Source organism: Acanthaster planci, linkage group LG06 (genome assembly GCF_054643075.1).
Source record: "Acanthaster planci isolate LZ-2023a linkage group LG06, COTS_SCS, whole genome shotgun sequence".
NCBI lineage: Eukaryota > Metazoa > Echinodermata > Asteroidea > Valvatida > Acanthasteridae > Acanthaster > Acanthaster planci.
In genome coordinates this window covers 22,700,342-22,722,014 of record NC_141782.1, presented here as the reverse complement: position 1 = coordinate 22,722,014, position 21,673 = coordinate 22,700,342, and the positions used below count along the sequence as shown (strand labels likewise).

The window sequence follows — 21,673 nt, the reverse complement described above, 5'->3', positions numbered from 1 at the left end:
TCTATTGAGTAATGGAGATGCATACCCTAAGCGTTAACATGTTTTCAGCTGTGTGAGTTTCATTAAAAAAATCAACATATCCTGGCAGGTTCTGAACGACATGCGATCCCATAAACAGAGTCCAGTCCACACAGCTCTCTGACTAATGTCAACTGACATTTCAGGCAAATTCTGTCGAAATTGTGCAGCAAGAAGTAACTTCTTCGGAATTTTGCACATAATCCAGATCACAAGATCATCAAATTCTTGCAAGAGTGACACATGTACATCACAACTCAAATGAGCTTAATTTTCACATATAAATGAAAAAAAAGTTGCATTTGCATTTCCAACCTCCTTCCATGGCCAACTACTGTTCCAGTCTCCCTATTGTGTGAATGGCTAAGACACTTTACCCTCTTAACAAACATGATACATGTACGTCACTTCAGAGATCCTCCCAAGAGGATAGATTCGTACGGCTGCTTTAGAATGCCAACTATCAAAGGAATTGAAAACAACAAATGCCAGTTTCCTTTTCACAACAAGTTATGAATAATTATTGTTAACATGTGCAGGATTACTCAACATGCCCCAGGGAAGAAAAAGGGAATATGTTGCATGCATGCAATGCAGAAGTCTTTCATATTATTTCATTCATTTATTCCTGCCCACAAAAAAGAGAATGTTCCCGCCACCTTTCACAAAGCATGGACTTGCAAAGTAGAGATTAGGCATTGTAACGCAAAAATACAGGTCACCAGGCCAGTTCAACATTTGCAGGATATTGCCAGCGTTGCGGCTGAGTTTTACTTGGTACAATGCACGTGTAAATGTACATTAAACTTGGCAGAGTAATATCATTCAGAGAACAAACAGACCAAAGTTTCTCACTTGTTATAAATTTCAGCAATGGAAGAGAATGTAGTGCATGGTACATGTACATGTGCATTAAAGGTGACATTATACAACATACAGGAACATCTGCTTGGTAAAGCCACACTTCACTTTCTCTGAACTTACCAATTACCTACATGTATGTCAAGAGATTTCAGGAATTGTCCTCCAAATTACAAACACTCCACAAGAATAAATCAGTCAGAAAGTCCTTTCATTACTTTACTGCATTTACAGTCAAATAGCACTCTCTATCCAATCCAGCACTGCCAGAGCAGCCTGCTCATATACATGTATATGACTGGATTCACAGCACAGACTTTTGTAAACACATATGGTCCTGAATTTGAGAGCCTTACAGTATTAAACAGTGTGCAGTGGTGTGTGGTTCATTTTGCTGCCCTCGCTAGAGTGTGAAATTAATCAATACAATTCTAACTGTGGTTGGTGGAATGTCTGAATAACTCAGTATGGAAGGTATTCACTGATTGGCCAGTTGCATGGGCTAATTAAAGGTCATGTGTGATATAGGGAATAGATCTGTCATATAATGTGGCTGTTTGTCTCCCTCTCAATTCACGATTCTCATCACCAATTTGGGAATGATTATAAATAATCTCAAATTTCTCCTTTACTATTTGTGTAATTTAGGAGAAGCTTGAGACTGGAAGTGCTAGACGAGCACTGAGTAAATAATCTATCCAATAGTGGCTTACCCAGGTTTGAAGCTATGGAGTGGAAAGGAAGGATTATTTTAACAGGGGAGGGAGCCACCCCCTTCCACTGACAATTACCAACTAGTACTCTCCTACTTGCAGTTTATTAAACCAACAAACTAGAACCTGAAGGCAAAACAGCTGCAAAAGCTGAAGACTTTCATGTACATGTTATACCAGTTAACTGACAAACTCAAGAAGCAATCCAAACTGGAAGAATATTTGTTACTTGCGTGACCTGAACATTTCTGTAACCCTTCCGAATGTTCTATCATTTTCAACAACATAATCTGACCAAGCTCAAACAAATCTTTGAATTACCTCAGTTACACCACTCCAAAGTTACCGCTACATTAGACTAAAATACATTGGCGCCTTTGAATTGCAGATACTGATAGATAGTGCATACCTTATACCATGGAGGAAGGAGGGGATGTGTTATTACTACAGTCTGGTACCCCATCCAGTTTTCTAACCGTAGTTAACCTTAGACATGACACATTAGGGTAAATCCAAACCAGGGTTCAGTTTTACACATGGATACAGACTGCACAGTCGTTTAAACACGCATACAAAAATGCACATAAAACGAGAAAATCAACGTACATGTACATGTAACTTCTTCAAGGTACTGGACATAACTCATCATCAGCAGATTAATGTTGTTTGATTTGTCAGTAATGACATGTGTGCTAAATTTAATTGGAAAGCTTCAACAAATCACAATTAATCTTGACCAATCTTAAAAAATGTCAGATGAACAGGATGATGGGGCCTTGCTTTAGCCAAACTGATCACAATACTCAATAACCAAAAAATTTTATCTGTCAAATCAAAAAATCACTTTCAATTCCACCAATAGTGGGTTGAAAAATGTACTTCGTATATTTTTCTAATCACAGTTTGGTTTTCCTGGACACAGCAATCAATTTTGGTTTTAATTACTTTTAAGGGCTTATTTTTATATCATCCGTTCATCTTCGTAAATTGTTTTAATACAATTTTTTGGTGTTTGCTTTTTAATTTTATCTGGTTTCTGGTGGTTTTAATTCTATTGTATTTTGCTAATTTTTGTAATAAAGTTATTTTACCTTTGGTGATTAATTACTATTTTTACTTGGATGTTGTAGTTTTACTTTCACCAAATTTTTAACTCAACAATGAAGTCTGTTTAATAACATGGCACTGCAGTTGAATGGGATACTGTATATAAATAAGTTCAAATAAATAACTACCAAATACCAATTGTCTTTGCCCTGCATTTTTGTTTTTTTCAACATACACTAGTGATCGTTGTGTTCCACTTGTCTCTGCCTCTTGGGCATGGGTTATCTGTTTGGAATCAACTCACTCTGCTTCAGAGCTCTCACCAGAAAGCATCAACTAGCACTTGCCGATTTATAAGTCTTATCACATGATAATGTACTGATGATTGCTTTTTGGATTTGGCACAAGTTGTGGGATGTTACATGGTAAGCTTCAAATTCTTATCTGTATTACGAGCATATTTTGTGTCAAATTTAACTTCTATGTCAGAATAAGCTGGTTGACTTTGATTTCTGCAACTAACATTACTCTGGATTCAAACCTTTCTCAATTATTGCTACTATTTGGATGATGGAAAGTCTCAATATACTTTGTTTTCATCCAAAAGTTTTCTTTTTACTACTGTAATGTACATGTAGTTCTATTGCAATTTTCAGCTTTTGCCTGTACCCAACGTATTCGATATACTTCGTGCACACGAGTAAATTAAAAAGAAACTAAATGAAATAATAGTTGGCAACTAAATTCCAGATTTATTCTGTTATTCATGAGGAAGTTGTACCTATCCTTATAACTAAATATTATGTTAAAATGATAATAATAATTTCTTTGTGGACCATAAATGTAAATATACGAATGTTTTGTTTTAATTTTGTTGATGACTATCCTTTTTATTGTGCGAGAAAGACCTGTACAAATCGCAAGTATGTGTATTTCTGTGCCAACGCACTCTCTGTTGCTTCATTTAGAAAAAAATTTTGTACCAACTTCACTTGGTTACACATGTACCTGCATATCCTCACCAAGGTCAAGGTTATATAATAATGCCATGCTCTGTACAGAGTCAAATGCATACTCATAGGGTATCAGCCAAATTACAGATTACTGCACACATGTACATGTAGGTTACTTGGAGACAACATCATGTCCCTTTGCGTGTCACCATAGGGTGATTCTTAGTTTCCATGGATGGAATGGTGATTGTTTCAGTGGAAGGGTCCATAGTAAATTTCCGCAAATGGCATTGCTGCTAATAGGTATCAGCAACAAGAGGCAAGTTGGCCATTGAAAATGGGATAAGTTGGGCGCATCGTGAACAGTGCACCATACAATTTCAGCACACATCTCTCTCAAATGAAGTTTTTTATTCGGCCTGCAGGGCTATATGGTTACATGAGGAATACACAATTCTGTCTGACCCCTTTTCACTTCTGATAGGGTTTCAGATGAAACATTGCAACGTTGAACCATGAAAAAAAGGGTGTGAGTGACTCTCCTCTTTTCAGTTGAGGTGGTGCACCGTTGCAGTTTTTATCGCGCGCGCTTGCAGCATTTTTAAAGAGCGGGATGTGCTTGCTCCCTATTAGGATTAAGCAGACTTTTTAGAGACAATCCTGGACAAATCTCATTGGAACATGCCCCGTCAATGTTGTTTCTCATTTGGGTAAGCTGGGCCGAATCCTGGTCCAATAAATGACCGCAACATTAAATGGGGGAGAGGGTGACCTTTTCACCGCACTTTCCACAAGGTGTTCCAACTATTTTGTCCAGGATTGTACACTAGAACCTGATTCTGACAATAGTCAAGTTGGGAGTTTTATATGGCAATAAGTCTCGCAGGGTTCAGAGTCTGCCAACTTTGTTGGACACTGGGACTGAGTCTTGAAGCATAGGCTACAGGTAATCTATGGTTATTCCACTGCCAATTTTGTAAATGCCATGGTTGTACAATGTACACATATTTGTCAAAAAAAATCTGGATTGTATGTAGAAGTATTTGAGTTATTCTGTACAAAGTATGGATTCCTCCATGGTACAAGTGTGTGAGTTACGTAACACATAATAGTGTTGGCTTGGCTTTATCATGTCTATTTCATTTAATTGGTCCATTTTCTGCTGAGGGACTAATCTCTTTGGTTTGAGGTTTAGAACAAATTTCATAAAATATTTCAGGAAATTTTTTACATACCGGTAAATAATCCTTCAAATAAGTATAACTTTGCTATAGGGCTAAAGAAAATGTAATTTTTACTTACATATATAAATCTCTTTTTTTATATTGTACAGAAACAAAATCTCAGATAAACTAAGCAATTCTTTTAAAATAAGGTTGGAGCTGGCTTTCTAAATTTTGACACCTGCAAGCAGTCTCATATTATCAGGTAGGCAGGCATTAGGGGCATGACACATGTTAAGCATCCAAGGATGTTTTCAGGATTTGATTCACTCATCAATCATCAGCCATTTCACCCTGAGGCAGAACAGGTGATGCCAGGCTGATACAACCTGTCTTATAAGGAAGGCTATTCAACCTTGAATCTACATGTACATGTACATACACCCCTGCCTTCCAGTTCCACCAACCATGGAGGTAGCAAAACTATTACATTTTCATGGTAAATTATTCATTTAACAAATTCCAAGAAGATGAGATCAGTTATAGAATGGGTAAAAAATAAAATAGTAAGAGTGACATCTAAGTTCTAAAAGGCTTTGTGCACAATAAATAATGTACACGTACATGTATCCTGATCACTGAACATGGCCATCCTACGCAAAGCAATCAAGAATTGCCCTGCCTTTTCTTGTACTAGTGCATGCAGCTCAAGTACATTCTAAATATTACATTCTTTCAGTTCGAAACAAAATGGATCTCACAATTGCACAAACTTGTCCTTTCAAACCAATGGGTGATCAAATGTCAAACCAGATGTGTGGCAACGGTACATGTAAAATTTATATAACAGGTTTTGGCCTTACCCAACATATGTATTGATAAATACTGTACATGTATGCTCAGTCAGTCAGTGATTGTCCGTGAGCTTGCGAAAAAATTCACAAACTTACTGCACTTACTAGTGCAGACGTCTTAACCACTTGAGCACCGAGCTTGCCGGGGTCGGCTGGCCGGTCCGAGTCAGGTGAAGCAGCGGGTACCGCGAACTATTTCAAGATGCATTTTTTTTACGTTGGGGAGATTGTCAATTTATATAACAGTTTTTGCCGTTACCCAACGTATATATTGCCCTTACCCAATGTATACATTGATAAACACATTTTTTTGCAAGCTCTCGGACAAGCAACAGCATACAGTGTTTATCAAAATATACGTTGGGTAAGGGTTAGACCCCACCGCAAAAATACATCTTGAAATACATGTAAAATATTTTATTCAAAAAACAGGAAAGATTATTACTTTTTTAATTGGTGAAACAGAGTTGGTTGCATAAAAGAGGTACAGCTGCTTCTTAAACAGGACGTGTCAAGATGGAGATCAAAATGTGTACTTTTTAGAAAGGAAAATCTGAATTTTAAGACAGAAAAAATAATTTGGCAAACCTGGAGGAAAATATTTGCTATGAATAAAAAGAAATCCTTTCAGAGGGGGGTCAGCTCTCTCCTTGTTTTTGAATAACAAATAATCAGCAGCAATTTATCAGGGAGAGGCAAAATATAGGTACATGTACTTCTTTATCCAAAACACCAAAAAAGGCAGAAAATTATGGTATCTGTCACAACAGGAAATTGTTTCAATGCAATGTTGACGACCTTACTGCGAGGGTCAAAAGAGGTACCCTGTAGTCTGGAGATCAAGAAGGTTGCAATTATGACAGACTTGGCAAAGAACCAAAATTATCAATCATCTATATGCCCTCAATGGCCAAACTTTGTGGCTGTCACCAAGATATTAGTGAGGTTTCACAAGGAAAGCATACAAAAACCATACCAGCTGGGTCATTAGTTTGTGTGGTCTTGTGACATCAAACGAAACTCATTATGCACATGGTGCAGATATGGGTAATTCCAGAAATTAGGGGTCCATTTTTTCATGTTCCTGTCACATCTGACATATGATTTTGTAAGTTCAGAATACAATACAGTTCAGAATGCAAATTACATGTACATCCCAAACAAATAGTAATAGTTTGAAATCAATTCCAGTGATATTTCCATGTCAAATAACAAAGGTCAGATGTACATGTAACAGCGACACAAAAATGTCACACTTTTGGACCTTTTATTTCTGGAATTACCCATATCTCTCGCTAACTCATATACAGCAAGTTACTGGTTTTCATAACTATTCTTCAAATATATTCCAACATGAAAGATTGACATTTGAATATCTACTGCCAACAGTAAGTCATAATGCTTATGTGCACATTTACAAGAAGCAAAACAGTGGAATGACCAGTAACAGTTGTAAATGGCAAAATGTGTAGGTGTACCTGCATTATCAATTGCATGCAAACCCAATATTACCAATAAACTGATGGACCTGACAGTGTGTGTGGGTGAGTGCTTTAACCAACAAAAAGTGACTCATAAAATCAGATCTCAAATGATTTTATGTGTAAAAATAAATATTATAAAAGCTACACAACCAAGCCTTCACAATCTTGGTTAGGTTAAGATATGATATGCATATATGTACATGTAAGTCAACACTTTGAAAAATGAACCTATATTTGCTATTTTTCATTTTGAATTACAAGTCCAAATGAAAACCATTTCAAGGATTTTAGGGTACTGTTTCTCCTTGAAATCAAGTTCTCTGATGATAATTTGAAGCACATTCAGCCATCTTACCAAACAAGCATGATGCACAATTAAGGTTGTAAAGATCATTAAGTCAAAGGAAATTTACGAGCCAAACTTTCACGAACTGAGGCTCAAGTAGTTCAACCATAACTCTCCTTCCTCTAGGAAGACACCCTTCCTATCAAAGTGTACAACTTACCTTGTATTGATGTCAGCCACACCCGGATGCATTTATGTCAGAGCAGCAACAATCAAAGTCAAACTTGAGGGAGGTTTTTCTGTTATCACAGTAAGAGACAAACTTCACTCAATGCAGGGTAAGTACCATGACATGATCTAACATGATGACACACCACTGAATGCCTTTCCACAGGGTTTGTCATAAATCTCCCAGTTGGCAAGCACTAACTTCCTGTGCTATAGAAATAACCTCTGAATATAAGGAAACTTCTAATCAGTGTGTCAAGGATTGAAGAAGTCAGCCAGTCATTGGGATTATCAGACCTTTGAGAGATGGAATGAAGCCTATGACTTATCCTTTCCATCTTAAAATCAATATTGTTATGCACATACAATTAAAAACTAAATGCAATTTTGAAACAATTATTTAAACTAATTCCTCAAACATAGCAAAAAAACGTATTCTTAGCAACATTCTTCTGAAGTTACTTTGACGATACAATGTCATTCCACAACACTTTATTGATTTTCAGATTTTGTCATGGTTTAGACATTTCTGACCAATCTTTAAAATGGTGCTACTAACAAGGTTCAAGGAACACATACACCAATAAATGTTTTCAAAAAATGATGGCTATTTGAAATTCAAAGTTTGAGCAATTTGCACATGTGACTACTCCAGCTTTTATGAAAAAATAAAAATATGAAAAAAAATGGTGAATCAAGGTTGAAAATTTTATGTTATAAAAAGTACCTGTAAGTAGCAATAGTTTTCATATTGTACCATATGAATACTATTTTTAAAACATAAAACAGCTCACTCTGTAATGTTTGGAACTTCCCAAAAGTCAAATGGAGCAGACAGATAAACATCTAGAGAAAAACACAAGTACTATCAAAGAAATGTATTCTTCACTGTCTTCAATGCATTTTAAAATCACTGAGCAACAGGTACAATTTATGAAAATCAAAATTGAGGGCACAATGACATCCATAGGAAATGTACAAGTTTAAATGCACTTCTACTGTCTCTTGTCCTGATGGTTACATGAAGAGGTCAAAAGTACCACCTTGCAAAAATTGATGGTGTGATTATTTTGCTTGAATCTCTCAAAAACATTATCAAACATACATAATAATTCTCATTTCTTCATGAGTTTTCAAAAAAGGAAATATTGACCTAAAAACATTTCAAGGTCATAAACTGCCCATTTTTTACACATTTTGGAAGATTTCCAATATGACATTCCAGTACAGGTAACTACAATCCAAACATTCCAGTTACACTACACACACACACTGTACATTGTACGTGTGTGTACACGTACATGTGTACATGTACCAGTATTTAACAGGGAACTGAATGCAGAAACTGATTTGGATCAGTCCAACGTCTTACAAATGGTCTTCCTTCCTGCATGCTATAAAGGCCATCCATCGGAAACGTTGAGCCAAAAATAAATCCAGGCACCAAAGATAACAACAGGAGGACTGAAAAGTTAGAGGAATTGATCTGGTTCTGAAGTTCACTAAAGGAACCAGGCTCCAAGACATACAAGAGACCTTTTCACTAATAAATTCATAAATCTATGCAGGCATGCACACGAATGACCTTGGCGGCAAGCACCATTGAAAATGTAAAAGAGAGTGATTTTGCTCATTTTCTCTCAGGTTTTCTGTCTTTGTTCAGTTTTCCTTTAGAAAATCCCATTAAATCGTTTAAATGCTATTAGTTTCTAATCTAAGCGAGATTTTAGTGCTCTGTAAAAAGACTTTATAATCATGATTTCTGTTGTGTACACAAGATTAAATGGGAAAATCCCGCTTAGATTAGAAACTACATGTAATAGCAAAAACATGTATTTTTTCCCAGCTCGAAAAATATCACAAAGATCAAACAAATAAATTATACAAATGGCATTTTAATGAGAAAGCTCAAACAGGTAAATACATGTAATTTAATACATGTTGTCTTAATTCATGCACAATGGATGGAAGTAAACTATTCATTTGGATTCGGAAGATTCTAACAGATTAACAAATGTTTGAAGTTAAAAACAAACCAGTGTACAAATCCTGTACAGAAATATTTTGAATATTTATATTGAGCATATTCTGAATTTTACCAGAATTAAAGTTGTCATTTTGGCACTGTATTACATTTTAAACCACTGCTAAGTAAACAATTGGCATCCAAAATATTCAGTGAAGTTACTGAAAAGCTTGATTGGCAAATCAGATTTTGCTAATCCAACCCAAACATCAGTACACATAAAAACGCTGTCCATTTACCCCCTTGGGTACAACCTCAATCCAGATGCACAGCTCACTACACCACTGGCCCCTACGCATTCATTTTGGTCCAATTTCCTGACAATTTACGGGAGAGAGTGGAACTAAATTAAGGACATTTCCAGGTTAATTGGTTCAAACAGAAAACACAATTGTATCTACATGTAGGAAGAGGGTTTTTAGCTCTTGAAGACTTCCACATTTGGGGGGTGTTTATCAACGTGACCGGCCTGAGGGTCACACTTATCTAGGGAGAGCTTTTTAGTTCTTGAAGATGTCAATGTTGGGTTCACGTTTGGGTGATGTTTGTCACAGTGACTGTCCCCCTTCCTGAGGATAGCTTGTCTGTAATTTGGATAGCACTTCAACTCTGACATTTTCTGGGTCAATCTAGTCCATCCAACTATCATATTTGAAGCACTTTAAGCATTGGACTAATGTATGCATCAGCTATGGAGGTAGGAAAGCCTTGTATTCATAGCACAGTCACAAAGTACAGAAAATGCAGCTTCTTGTCTAATTCTTGTATTTCAAAGTGGTGTCTAATGTCATGGGGAAACTGCACTCATTGCACCTGTCGTAATCATGTAATGGATCCTAGGAGGGCTGTAACTTTGTATTTAATCCCTTCATCTTCTAATCAGGCACACCTAGCGAGGAAGCCAGACCCTTCAGTCTTCCTTCCGTTTCTTAGGTAGCCAAGGATTCATCTGCCAGTATCAATTACATCAGTCTTAAAATCCTACATGCATGTGACAAGACCAATTAGCAGCTTCTGGAGAGCTCTTATTGAACATTCAGGCAGGAATGGATGATTAAGATTCAGATACATGTACATGAACCAAGGGTGTGAGTGCCCACTTAAAATTAAAGCTGAAAACAGCTAGCAAAAAGCTGAAATGTAAAAAGTTCCCATACTTTTGTACAGACCTGCTGTACAAAAAGCTGAAATTTGGGGTCAACGTCTAAACAAAAGAAGCTGAAATTTGGGGTCAACATCTAAACAAGAAAAGCTGAAATCAACTAAAAAGCTGAATTCTCACACCCCTGATGTACAGAAGGTTGCGATCTGGGATAAGTTGGTTGCCCTCCCCAGCCCCACCCCTCAAAAACAATCATCATCTATCCCCCCAGCCCCACCCCTCAAAAACAATCATCATCTATCCCCCCAGCCCCACCCCTCAAAAACAATCATCATCTATTCCCCCAGCCCCACCCCTCAAAAACAATCATCATCTATCCCCCAGCCCCACCCCTCAAAAACAATCATCATCTATCCCCCAGCCCCACCCCTCAAAAACAATCATCATCTATCCCCCCAGCCCCACCCCTCAAAAACAATCATCCTCTATCCCCCCAGCCCCACCCCTCAAAAACAATCATCATCTATCCCCCAGCCCCACCCCTCAAAAACAATCATCATCTATCCCCCCAGCCCCACCCCTCAAAAACAATCATCATCTATCCCCCAGCCCCACCCCTCAAAAACAATCATCATCTATCCCCCCAGCCCCACCCCTCAAAAACAATCATCATCTATCCCACCAGTCTGTCAGACACCACAGATACTCAATAGCATTAATTTCAATGTAACTTCAGAACAAAAGAAGACAGCAATGGAGAACTAGTAAAGTTGTGTACATGTACAAGTACTCTGCCACAAATTCTAGAGGGCACTCTTTCACAACCCATGTGTGAAGTGACAAGTAGCTTGTGAAATGTACCCGTACATGTACCTCTAAGGCTTGAGAACATGACTACATGCATTGGTACACTGTATAACATTACTCATGCCAGAGTAGCCATTCATTTGACTTTATTAACATGATGGACTGGCAATTACTCTTACACACTCTATCAACATCTTTGCTGAGAAGTTTCTTGAATATGTAGAACTTCAAATTGAGGAAATGAAATCCATTAACATCAGTGAAACCGAGAATTTCATCAGTCTGCAGAATCTTTCCAAATGGCACAAAAGCATCTGGTGGATTTCTACAGTCTGTGGGTACATGTAACTCACGATCAAGTCTGAAATTTACTTTAACGAAAGCATTTTGGCTGTGCATCCCAATTCTTCAACAAAGGCTGACACTATTCAATGGTCTGTTAACATTGAATTGAAAATTGACAGTAATGTTGTAGCTGAGACAATCTGGTCTGCAAGTACATGTAGTGTATTTGGCCAAACTAAATCTTTTTTGACTCCTTTCAGTGTGATACATGGTCTCCTCTCAAGGGAAATCTGTCTTAAGGAGGGGTGGGGTTGAAATTTCTCACCAGAAAGTCAAGCCACCTTGTCCTGCACTCCTCTCAGTTCCTGTGTTTCTATTTTTAGGTTTTTATGTTCTGGTGTCTTGCATTTCTGCCCAACCAGGTTCATAGGAAACTCATGATTTAGATCAATTATCAAGCCAACGCTTGTACCAGGCATCGTAATAACGAAGACCCTCTGACTCATATTTATCTCCAGTTAACTTGGTTCCTCAAACTCAACATACAAGAAGGGATCATCACAACTTCAAAAACAACAAAAAGATCTCAGACAATAAGGCACATGGTGAAATCCTACAAAATGAGTCTAGGACTTCTTCATGTTTTGACTTTTATGACGGCCTTTGTGAGAAAAATAATTTCAAGGGGCTCCACACTTTAACAGCTGTTTGGTCATTGGTAGGGCAGTGCCAAATTGACTCAATATTTGAGTACCCAATTAAGTGCAGGTCAAACATTCTAATACTAAAATACTTGAAACTAGCAGTGCTAGTAGTAGGATCTAAAAAGTACAGGCAAATCAGAATATTACAGGATAACAAGCATCAGATCCCCAAGTCTTCCTGCTAATTTCAATGATTCAAAGGTCTACAAGTCAAGACGTGTTTCAACAATTCCTGACTCATTTTACCACATAGATTTTCTTACTAATATCATGTTTTCTGATACCTACATGTGAGCATGTGGTTACCAGAATGAAAATGGGGAACAGAATTCATATCAATATTCACTTAATATAAATGAGTTTTCATGAAAATTTCTGCCTGCCTTTGGACAAAAACCAAGCAGTGGTTAGGTTGTTCACAAAGTAAATAACAGTAATACAGTACACTGTATGTTACTTAGCACCTGTTTCACTTTGCTTAAAAACAATGCGATAGTATCTGGGAGGATTAGCCAGTTTAAGCTATTCTACAAAATACACTAATTTATGGTATATTATTTTGTTACATACCACCTGACATGATTAAGGCAATTGCCAGTTTAAGTACTCAGACAGATGCTTAAGCTTTGAACCAATTTTTCTGTCAACTTCCATTAAATTTTTGTTTGTCCAATTTAGGGGAATTTCAAAGAGGAGTGAAGAGGAAATGGTCAACTGGTTCAAGTTTGAGAATCGCATGCTTGAAAGAAACATCATTTCATCGTGTACTCTGTATTAATGTATTACTGACAAAGTAAGCAGTCAGCTGTGGAGACACTTCAGGGGTAGAATTTGTTGATAGCGAGGACACATCAAAGAAGCCTCTGTCCAAGTGAACTTACAAATTTGCCAAATGTTGCTCAAAAAATATGTGGCCAACTTACGACCGTACATTATTTTTCATGAAGCTAACACAAGTTTTGGCTTACCTTAAGAATTACTAGGTGTCAATACTCAGGGGGAGTTGGTGAAATCGTCTTTCATAAATAATCTGCAATATGTTCTAGAACAGTGCAAGATTCCTTGACATACTCCAGGATGACGCATCCTCCATTGTAAAGAGGTGTCTCACCCTCTAAGAGGCTGCTTAGCCTCATATCCACAGGTAGAATCTCCCCAGTTTCAGGATGGAACAGTCTTAATTTCTACAAGTAAAACATATACATGTATAGAAAAACAACATTCAACACTTCACAGAATAAAACCAAGGTTTTAAGACATAACAATTTTCTCAGGCAATATTAGAAAGGTTCTGTCATTTGCTGTATTTTATTTTGTTTACTATAAAAGTGAACCACAAGTAGACTAATTGCCAAAAGCTTTCATACCTTAGCTGTTGCGACATTGTTATCATTCCTAAGTTTCACGATAGAGGCAACTTTATCAATTGCCCTCCCCACACTCCAAACAGAGGAGAAAAATATGGCCTGGCCCTTCAGGTCTGAATCATGTTCTCGTGGCAGAGCTACTTTGAAATAGAGTCGCTCACTCTGAAAGCAAAATAAAAAACAAGCTTTAAGACAAATAAAATTGATTGATGTTCTAAATATTCAGATTGACAATACTGATTCTCTGGGTCTCAAGCTAGACCAAGAGAGGATGCTATTTCCATAGCAACAAAGGCTCCTTCGGCAGGCACTAACTGTGCATCGCTGCTTCACAAATGACTAGGAAATGCAAGCATTGCAACCAACAAAATGAATGCTTCCGAGCAATAAAGCTCTTTACAACCAATGAGTGGGTCTTTCTGCTCGAAATGGATAATGACATTGAATTGAGTTGTCAAATGATTTTCAAATATTATATGGATGAATGATATTCTTCTTGGTAAATCATTACGGAAGTGACTTTGGTGAAAAAATACTTTTAATCCATCAAATGGCCATTACTGCAATCATACTATAGTATTCCTAAGGACTTCACAGACTTGTAAATGAAGTAGTCATGTTAGATTGGCTAACACAAAAAGCTTTGTATTGGATTTATGTACAAATGTTGGGATCCATTTGGATACCTCATACAGTTTCTCTATTCAAAAACGTTCAACTTGACTGCCTATTTTCTGATAATGCCCACTGAGATTTGATAACACCTACTGCATAAAGAACACTCTGGCATCAGTTTAATCCATTCCTATTGGTCAAGAGTCTGCTTGCAATGTGGCACAGAGGCCATGCCATGCATGCATCAAGTCCATATATGGAGAATCTTCTGCACAACTTATACATGGAATATACCATAAAATGGACAGGGGTGTTCGGGAAAATGAAAGTAAAATTCTAAAACAAAATTGTTGGAAATCTATCATACATTGACTTCTTTTGACTCTCTGGCTCAAAAAAGGCACTAATGAATGGAATTAAATATTTCCTTGGCCGGTCTCAGTCTTAAATCTGCATTTATGACCAGGACCAGCCAACCACATATCTATTCCCTTAATACAGGATGATCAAATAATATTTTGGTTTGATACTATGGAATATTTGTAAGTATCAGGTCAATGCTGATTGCAATCATCTCTGTGTAACACAATAAACAATTTGAAGTATCAATTCATTTTCCATTTACATGCAGTTTAAACTGTAACTCCGAATGTACAGTACACCGCCAATGAAAGTTAGCCTGGAAATTAGAATTTTCTTACACATTTTTTCTTCCAAGGGAGTTCACTTTCATTTCACGAAACATGAAAACCTTTTCCCATATGGGAGATGATTTTAGTAAATATTCCCACACAGTGGGAAAAGAACTTTCACATCTTTTCACAAAAGTGGGAGATTTTCACTGAGTTTCGCATAAGGGGAAAAGATTTTCACAGATTTTCCTACAAGAGAGAAATGATTTTCATGCCTCGTGGAATGTGATAGTGAATGTATAAAATTTCCCATTCCAATTCACAGTGTTAACTTTCAATTTCAATGTTCTATAACATTCAGAGTCATGACAGTGCATATATTAAAATCCCAATACAATTTTTTTTCAACTCTGCTATAACTTTCATATACATGTACCTGCATTGTATATGTACATCCCAAGCGGGACCAAGAGAGGGCGCAATTTTCCTAGCAACAGAGGCTCCTTTGGAGGGAACTTTGCTAGTTTACAAACAATGATGAACAAACAATGGTGAACATTCCTGATGAGGGGGTGCTTCTGCTCAAGGCAGACAGTCATGAAGAACAAGCAACCAACATACTACCTGTGGAATGGCCTTGTCTCCTAAGGCATTCATCTTCATTTTCATCAATGCAACCTTAGCAGCTGTCTGTTGTGACTTGGCACCAATCTTTCTCTTACTCACTGTGGCTCCTTTAGCTTTATAAGACTCTGTAACATCACAAGATTTAAAATAATTATCTGCAACAAGACAAACACTCAACAAGTGCTTTCTATTTAGAGGCCAAAAACCTCCATCGCAAAAGGTCTGAGAATATATACTGACAAATAAATATTTAAAAACGTTTCATAAATGTTGAAGTGTAAAGTTGTTTTTTTTCATCTGATATGAAAAATGATGACTGCATTCCCCCACACAATAAAAGAGCAAAACGAGACACAAATGTTACTGAAGAACTATTACTAATGCCGTGTCTCTGAAAGTTTACAAGGTCGAAAACTCAAAAATTTCAGAGAATTCTGAAAGAAAATAGGAGCTGTAACATGATGTAACTACCATTATGTAACAACAGAACAAACACGTGTTTAAACAGCCTATCACAACCTGGCCTTTTTATAGCAGTAATTTTAGGAATCTCTAGTGTAACTCCAATGAAAATTTCAATCCAGTCTTGTATGCAGTCAACAAACAGATGTTGGACAACATTCACATCAGTCAACGTTTTGAAATTTGTGAACAGACTCTTTAAAAAACCCTTTTTACCTTGGATTTGTTCAACCAATTCTGCTGTCTTGGCCATTCTTGGCAACGCCTCAACCAGTTTTGTGCATTCATGATCTTGTTGGTGGCGATGGCTATAAACATGGTGAAAAAGAAAAGAATATTAAGTAAAAGTGTCAAGTCTAGACACATCAAAGCACATAAGAGCACAAAATCAAAGCTTTTTGGATTTTTCTATTTTTTGGCACTGCCCAACATGTACTTTTAACACTGTATACTCAGTGTACAATGCTGAATAGTCAAGCTTAATTCCATGATGGTGATTCACAGGTGGCAAAAAATGTGCTACCTACAGCAAGACAACCGTACATATACTCTACAAACAGACTGAAAATTTACAGATGCAAAATTTCTGCTCGTTTTCACTATTTCACCAACTAAGCTTCTGAAGATGGTGTGCTTTTTACAGTGGTTGCCTGGTAACAGTATCCATGAAATAAGCCAGATTTCTTTGACCAGAAAATTGTTGGCAAAGCAACACAGTGCAACTGGGCCATGGTATTAATCTGGCAAATGAAAACAAGGAGTGCACAAGTGCCCAAAAATTTAAGTATGTCATTCAAACTGTGCATGTGACTTTGACAAATACAACATGATGCCCAATGCTGTCCATAAGCCAAACAATATGGTGTGCACAATATGCACAGCTTCTCAGGCTAATACATGTGCATGTACAGTCAACTCTCGTTATAACAATGTTGCAGGGACCAGACAAATTACTTTGTTATAAGAGGAGTGGAAAAGCAAAGAAAAACATAAGAATGCAAGAAAGTAGGATTCTCAGAATTTGTTCTTTATAAAAGTATTTTGTTTTAAAAGTGTTCTTTATAACGAGAGTCGACTGTATATCTAATTATAGTAGAACAATTACCTTAAACAGTAGTTGTTTCCACAATGCTGACAACTAACAGGAATTAATTCTCTGTCTTCACATCCTGGAAAGCTACATTCATAGCTTGTAGGTCCGCCGAAATCTTTGTGATCTTGAGTAATATTGGCCTAAGAAATGAGAATCATTACCAAGCATAAGTCACAGATAATCACAGCTGAATCAGAAACATAACCATCATCAGACTTATCACTTCAGACTCATCATGTTCTGCGAATTCATAAAGCAAGCTATAGGAATTCACAGCAGAATATTGCTTTGATATCACTTTACTTTCACTTCATCGAAGTTCATCAAGATTAAAGTTGTTCTATATTTTTTACCTGTGAACAGCAATGGGCATCAAAGCTTCTGTGCTCCAAACTGCAAGGAAAACAGTGACTATATGATGACAAATGGCAAGGAAAACAGTGACTATATGATGACACACTGCAAGGAAAACAGTGACTATATGATGACAAACGGCAAGGAAAACAGTGACTATATGATGACAAACGGCAAGGAAAATAGTGACTATATGATGACAAACTGCAAGGAAAAAAATGACTATATGATGACACACTGCAAGGAAAACAGTGACTATATGATGACAAGCTGTAACTGTACTTTAAAAGTATTGATTTCCATGAGAAAAAAAGAGCAAGTCAATTAATCCATAGTTTGCAAGATTCTGCATGGGATGAAAAGCACAGACCATAACCTTGATTTTCTCCTGGAGTACAAATTTTTCATGGCAAAGAGAAAGAAGCAGCTGACAAGTAAGCTTTAAACTCATTGGTAACCGCAACCCCCCTGGGGTGTATGTAAAATCATATTGAAATTGGAAGATTTGGGACAGTTAAGGCTATACCATCGGGTGTCTGTAGTGCTCACCATCAGGTGTCTGCAGCGCTCACCATCAGGTGTCTGCAGCGCTCACCATCAGGTGTCTGTAGTACTCACCATCAGGTGTCTGTAGTACTCACCATCAGGTGTCTGTAGCACTCACCATCAGGTGTCTGTAGCACTCACCGTCAGGTGTCTGTAGCGCTCACCATCAGGTGTCTGCAGCGCTCACCATCAGGTGTCTGTAGTACTCACCATCAGGTGTCTGTAGTACTCACCATCAGGTGTCTGTAGCACTCACCGTCAGGTGTCTGTAGCCCTAACCATCAGGTGTCTGAAGTGCTCACCGTCAGGTGTCTGCAGCGCTCACCATCAGGTGTCTGCAGCGCTCACCATCAGGTGTCTGAAGCACTCACCATCAGGTGTCTGCAGCGCTCACCATCAGGTGTCTGCAGCGCTCACCATCAGGTGTCTGCAGCGCTCACCATCAGGTGTCTGAAGTGCTCACCATCAGGTGTCTGCAGTACTCACCATCAGGTGTCTGTAGCGCTCACCATCAGGTGTCTGTAGTGCTCACCATCAGGTGTCTGCAGCGCTCACCATCAGGTGTCTGCAGTGCTCACCATCAGGTGTCTGCAGCGCTCACCATCAGGTGTCTGAAGTGCTCACCATCAGGTGTCTGCAGCGCTCACCATCAGGTGTCTGAAGTGCTCACCATCAGGTGTCTGCAGCGCTCACCATCAGGTGTCTTCAGTGCTCACCATCAGGTGTTTGTGGAGGCCACCTTCAGGTGTCTGTAGCACTCACCATCAGGTGTGTGTAGCGGTCAACAATGACTAAAACAATGACACTTTAACAAGAAATTTGACCAACATACCAGAAGATCTCTGAGCATCCCGTGCACTGAAACGGCAAGAAATCTGTGCAAGAAACAAACATCAGAGAAATGGATCAATTGGTGTAAAAACAAATGACAGTTTATGGAATAAAGTTAAAGGTAGTATGCAAATCATGTGAAAAAAAATAACAAGTAAGATAAGAAACCAGACCACTAAATAGAGCTCTTGGAACGAAACTTGACTATTTGTCATTGATACTTTGTTTTGGCGTGGAATTATCAAGAGCCTTGTTTGTAAATTATAGGTCTAACATAACCCTTGACAATGATGTAGTGAACGTAGCTTTGCTGGAAACACAATCGCTTGATAGCACCCAACAACATGGTATCAAGCAACAAAATGTATATTTTGCTGTGAACTGGTCTCATACTTGCAGCATGGTGTTTTAAATTCATACATTCACACACACACAGCAGAAACTGTTTGGCACCACTTAATACTATAAAAACATTGCCCCAAAGGAAGAATCAAAGGCACAATGAGGCTTGAAGCTTTCAACCTTGACGTCATACCTTACAAAACCGTTGATCGGATTAGCTAGAAATCTGTGCCTGATCAGACAGTCTTTGAAAAATAGCTCAGGAATTAAATTAAAAGGCCCTTGTATAGTTTGCCCTAGCTCCATAATGTGGCTCATACATGCCTACTGGACTACTTCCAAACAAAAACTTCCATGGTGGCTGCCTGGTTCTGCTGTAGGTCATGGGTCATGCACTCAGCAATGGCTGTTGTATGTCTTTTCTGTAACAACATGCTTTGATGAGATCCCATCAATAAATGCAACAATGACACAGGAAGGCCACAGGTAAGACAGTTGTGCATGCACTATCCATATACTTGACTCACAGCTCAAGACAGCAGCCACCACAGGTTTTGGCCAACTTTGCTCAAAAGGTTTACTCAAGTCTATCTCATTGATACCTAAACATTTGACCTCTGAGAACATATTAACACACAGCCAGGGAATTTCCCCATGAGCCTCTAGCAAAATACCATTGGATATTTCTAGCTAGAGTAACTCCAGGCCTAATGCTCACGACATCGGGAAATCCAAATTTTTCCCTGCCCCTAGAATTCTGGTACTCAATGTTCACCCAACTTGCATGAATGATGCTGATCATGAACTCCAGAGTTCTAGGAGTAATTTTTCCCAGTGTCATGTGTATTATTGACTGTGGCAATGGGAACTGAAGTTACTGAAGTTAGCATACGACTAGCCCCACGAATATGGCCCAGATGCTGACTCGACTTGCGGTATCCTTGGCAAAACATCCACTCATGCTAAATCACTGGGCAAACATTTGCACATGTATCTCTGCACACGTCTACATACATTTGCGTACATCTGCACCCCATCACCCTATGGTCTGATTGCCTGCTGCTTACTGGCGCATGCTGGTCCAGGCAGGAAAAACAATGTCTACAGTTTAAAGTGGTTTAGCACTGTCATCTATGGCTGAAATTTTGAATCTTAGAATGTTTGAAATAAGATCACATGAAAAATGCAGGTTAGGGCATGTAGGAAACTAAAATACATGTAGATGCAGGCCTTGTAACAAAAAGTCTTTAGGCGGGTTGATACTACATGTAGGCCCCCTACAGCCGAATGTAAAACGAAGCAGAATATGATGTCACGTAAGATATTGATCTGACCTCACAAATTAAGTATGAACCGGCCTTTCAGCCAAGTGTTCAGGCCAGTTGACACTCCACACAGGCCAAGCATGCCAAGGTGGAAGCAAAACAAAATTTAACAATAACACAACAAAAGATAGGCCTACGCAGCAAAACTTTGCTGAATGTTGAAAAGCGTTCAACTTTTCCCATTTTGCAGTGCTAAATTTGATCTTATGTCACAACTTCACATGTTTGCTTTCACCATGTTTGCACCGCCATGACCCATCCATGACCGCATATGAACCATCCTGTCATCAAGACTTGTTGAACTTGAAGATGACTACAATTGTTGTGCCCCAACTACAGCATCAGTCCCAAATATAGTTGGGCCCGTCCCAACTAGAGTGCTACAGTTGGGCCAGCCCAACTACAGCAGAGAGGTCCTGTGTGCATGATGTGCCCAGCATGTGCCAAAGTCATATTGTTTACAAATGTCATGTCATCGGTCATACATGTAGGGCTAGATGAAAAGATGAAGTGCCACATTTTAGATGAATTGTGTCAAGTGTGAGACAAATTGACTTGGATAATGTTGAGACAGTTCCCACTAACATAGGTCAACAATAGTTGGGCCAGCCAAACTGCAGCACTGCAGTTGGGACTGTCCCAACTATAGTAGGGACTTATGCTATAGACTAGTTGGAGCGTAACATAATCAAAACCGTACCAAGCTGTTTACAAGACTTGACGCTGCAATGTTTGCCAATGTCCAACTCTGCCATGATTAGTGTTAGCGCCAATAGCAGTGTTACTGCAATAAATCACGGTACTATCTGCCGTCTCTAGAGATTCAGTCACCGAATTCACATAGAAATTGGAGGAGCTGGGTCGGACGAACAACGGTCTTGACCGGCACGACCGTATGATACAGTGTTCTCCACCACATACATGTAAACATGGGAAAGATGCACACCA

At 38.3% G+C, this 21,673-nt stretch overlaps 3 protein-coding genes across 6 annotated transcripts in view; 1 reads left to right on the top strand and 2 right to left on the bottom strand.

The window, feature by feature from the left end:
• The window catches only part of LOC110980095 (adenylate cyclase type 2-like), a 94,580-nt gene extending 80,948 nt beyond the window's left edge, over nt 1–13,632 (bottom strand). The window contains exons 1-2 of one of the 4 annotated variants that reach the window (XM_087138331.1): nt 13,500–13,560; nt 7,600–7,678 (exon numbers count right to left, since the gene is read on the bottom strand). The gene's annotated coding sequence lies outside the window, so the exon portion shown is untranslated. Of the gene's footprint in view, nt 1–1,002; nt 1,252–7,599; nt 7,679–13,499 lie in introns of those variants that run through there. The other 3 variants (XM_087138335.1, XM_087138334.1, XM_087138333.1) reach the window with 3 other exon arrangements.
• Nucleotides 1–21,673, top strand: part of psmg2 (proteasome assembly chaperone 2) — a 112,070-nt gene that overhangs the window by 83,650 nt on the left and 6,747 nt on the right. The window lies entirely within an intron of this gene.
• Nucleotides 13,500–21,643, bottom strand: zfand1 (zinc finger AN1-type containing 1). The gene is made up of 8 exons (XM_022236429.2): nt 21,426–21,643; nt 19,060–19,102; nt 17,681–17,720; nt 17,340–17,467; nt 16,451–16,542; nt 15,770–15,897; nt 13,899–14,060; nt 13,500–13,715 (listed from the first exon to the last, which is right to left on the bottom strand). Exons 1-8 carry the CDS (start codon nt 21,478–21,480, stop codon nt 13,551–13,553), a joined length of 813 nt encoding a protein of 270 aa, XP_022092121.1. The 5' UTR covers nt 21,481–21,643; the 3' UTR covers nt 13,500–13,550.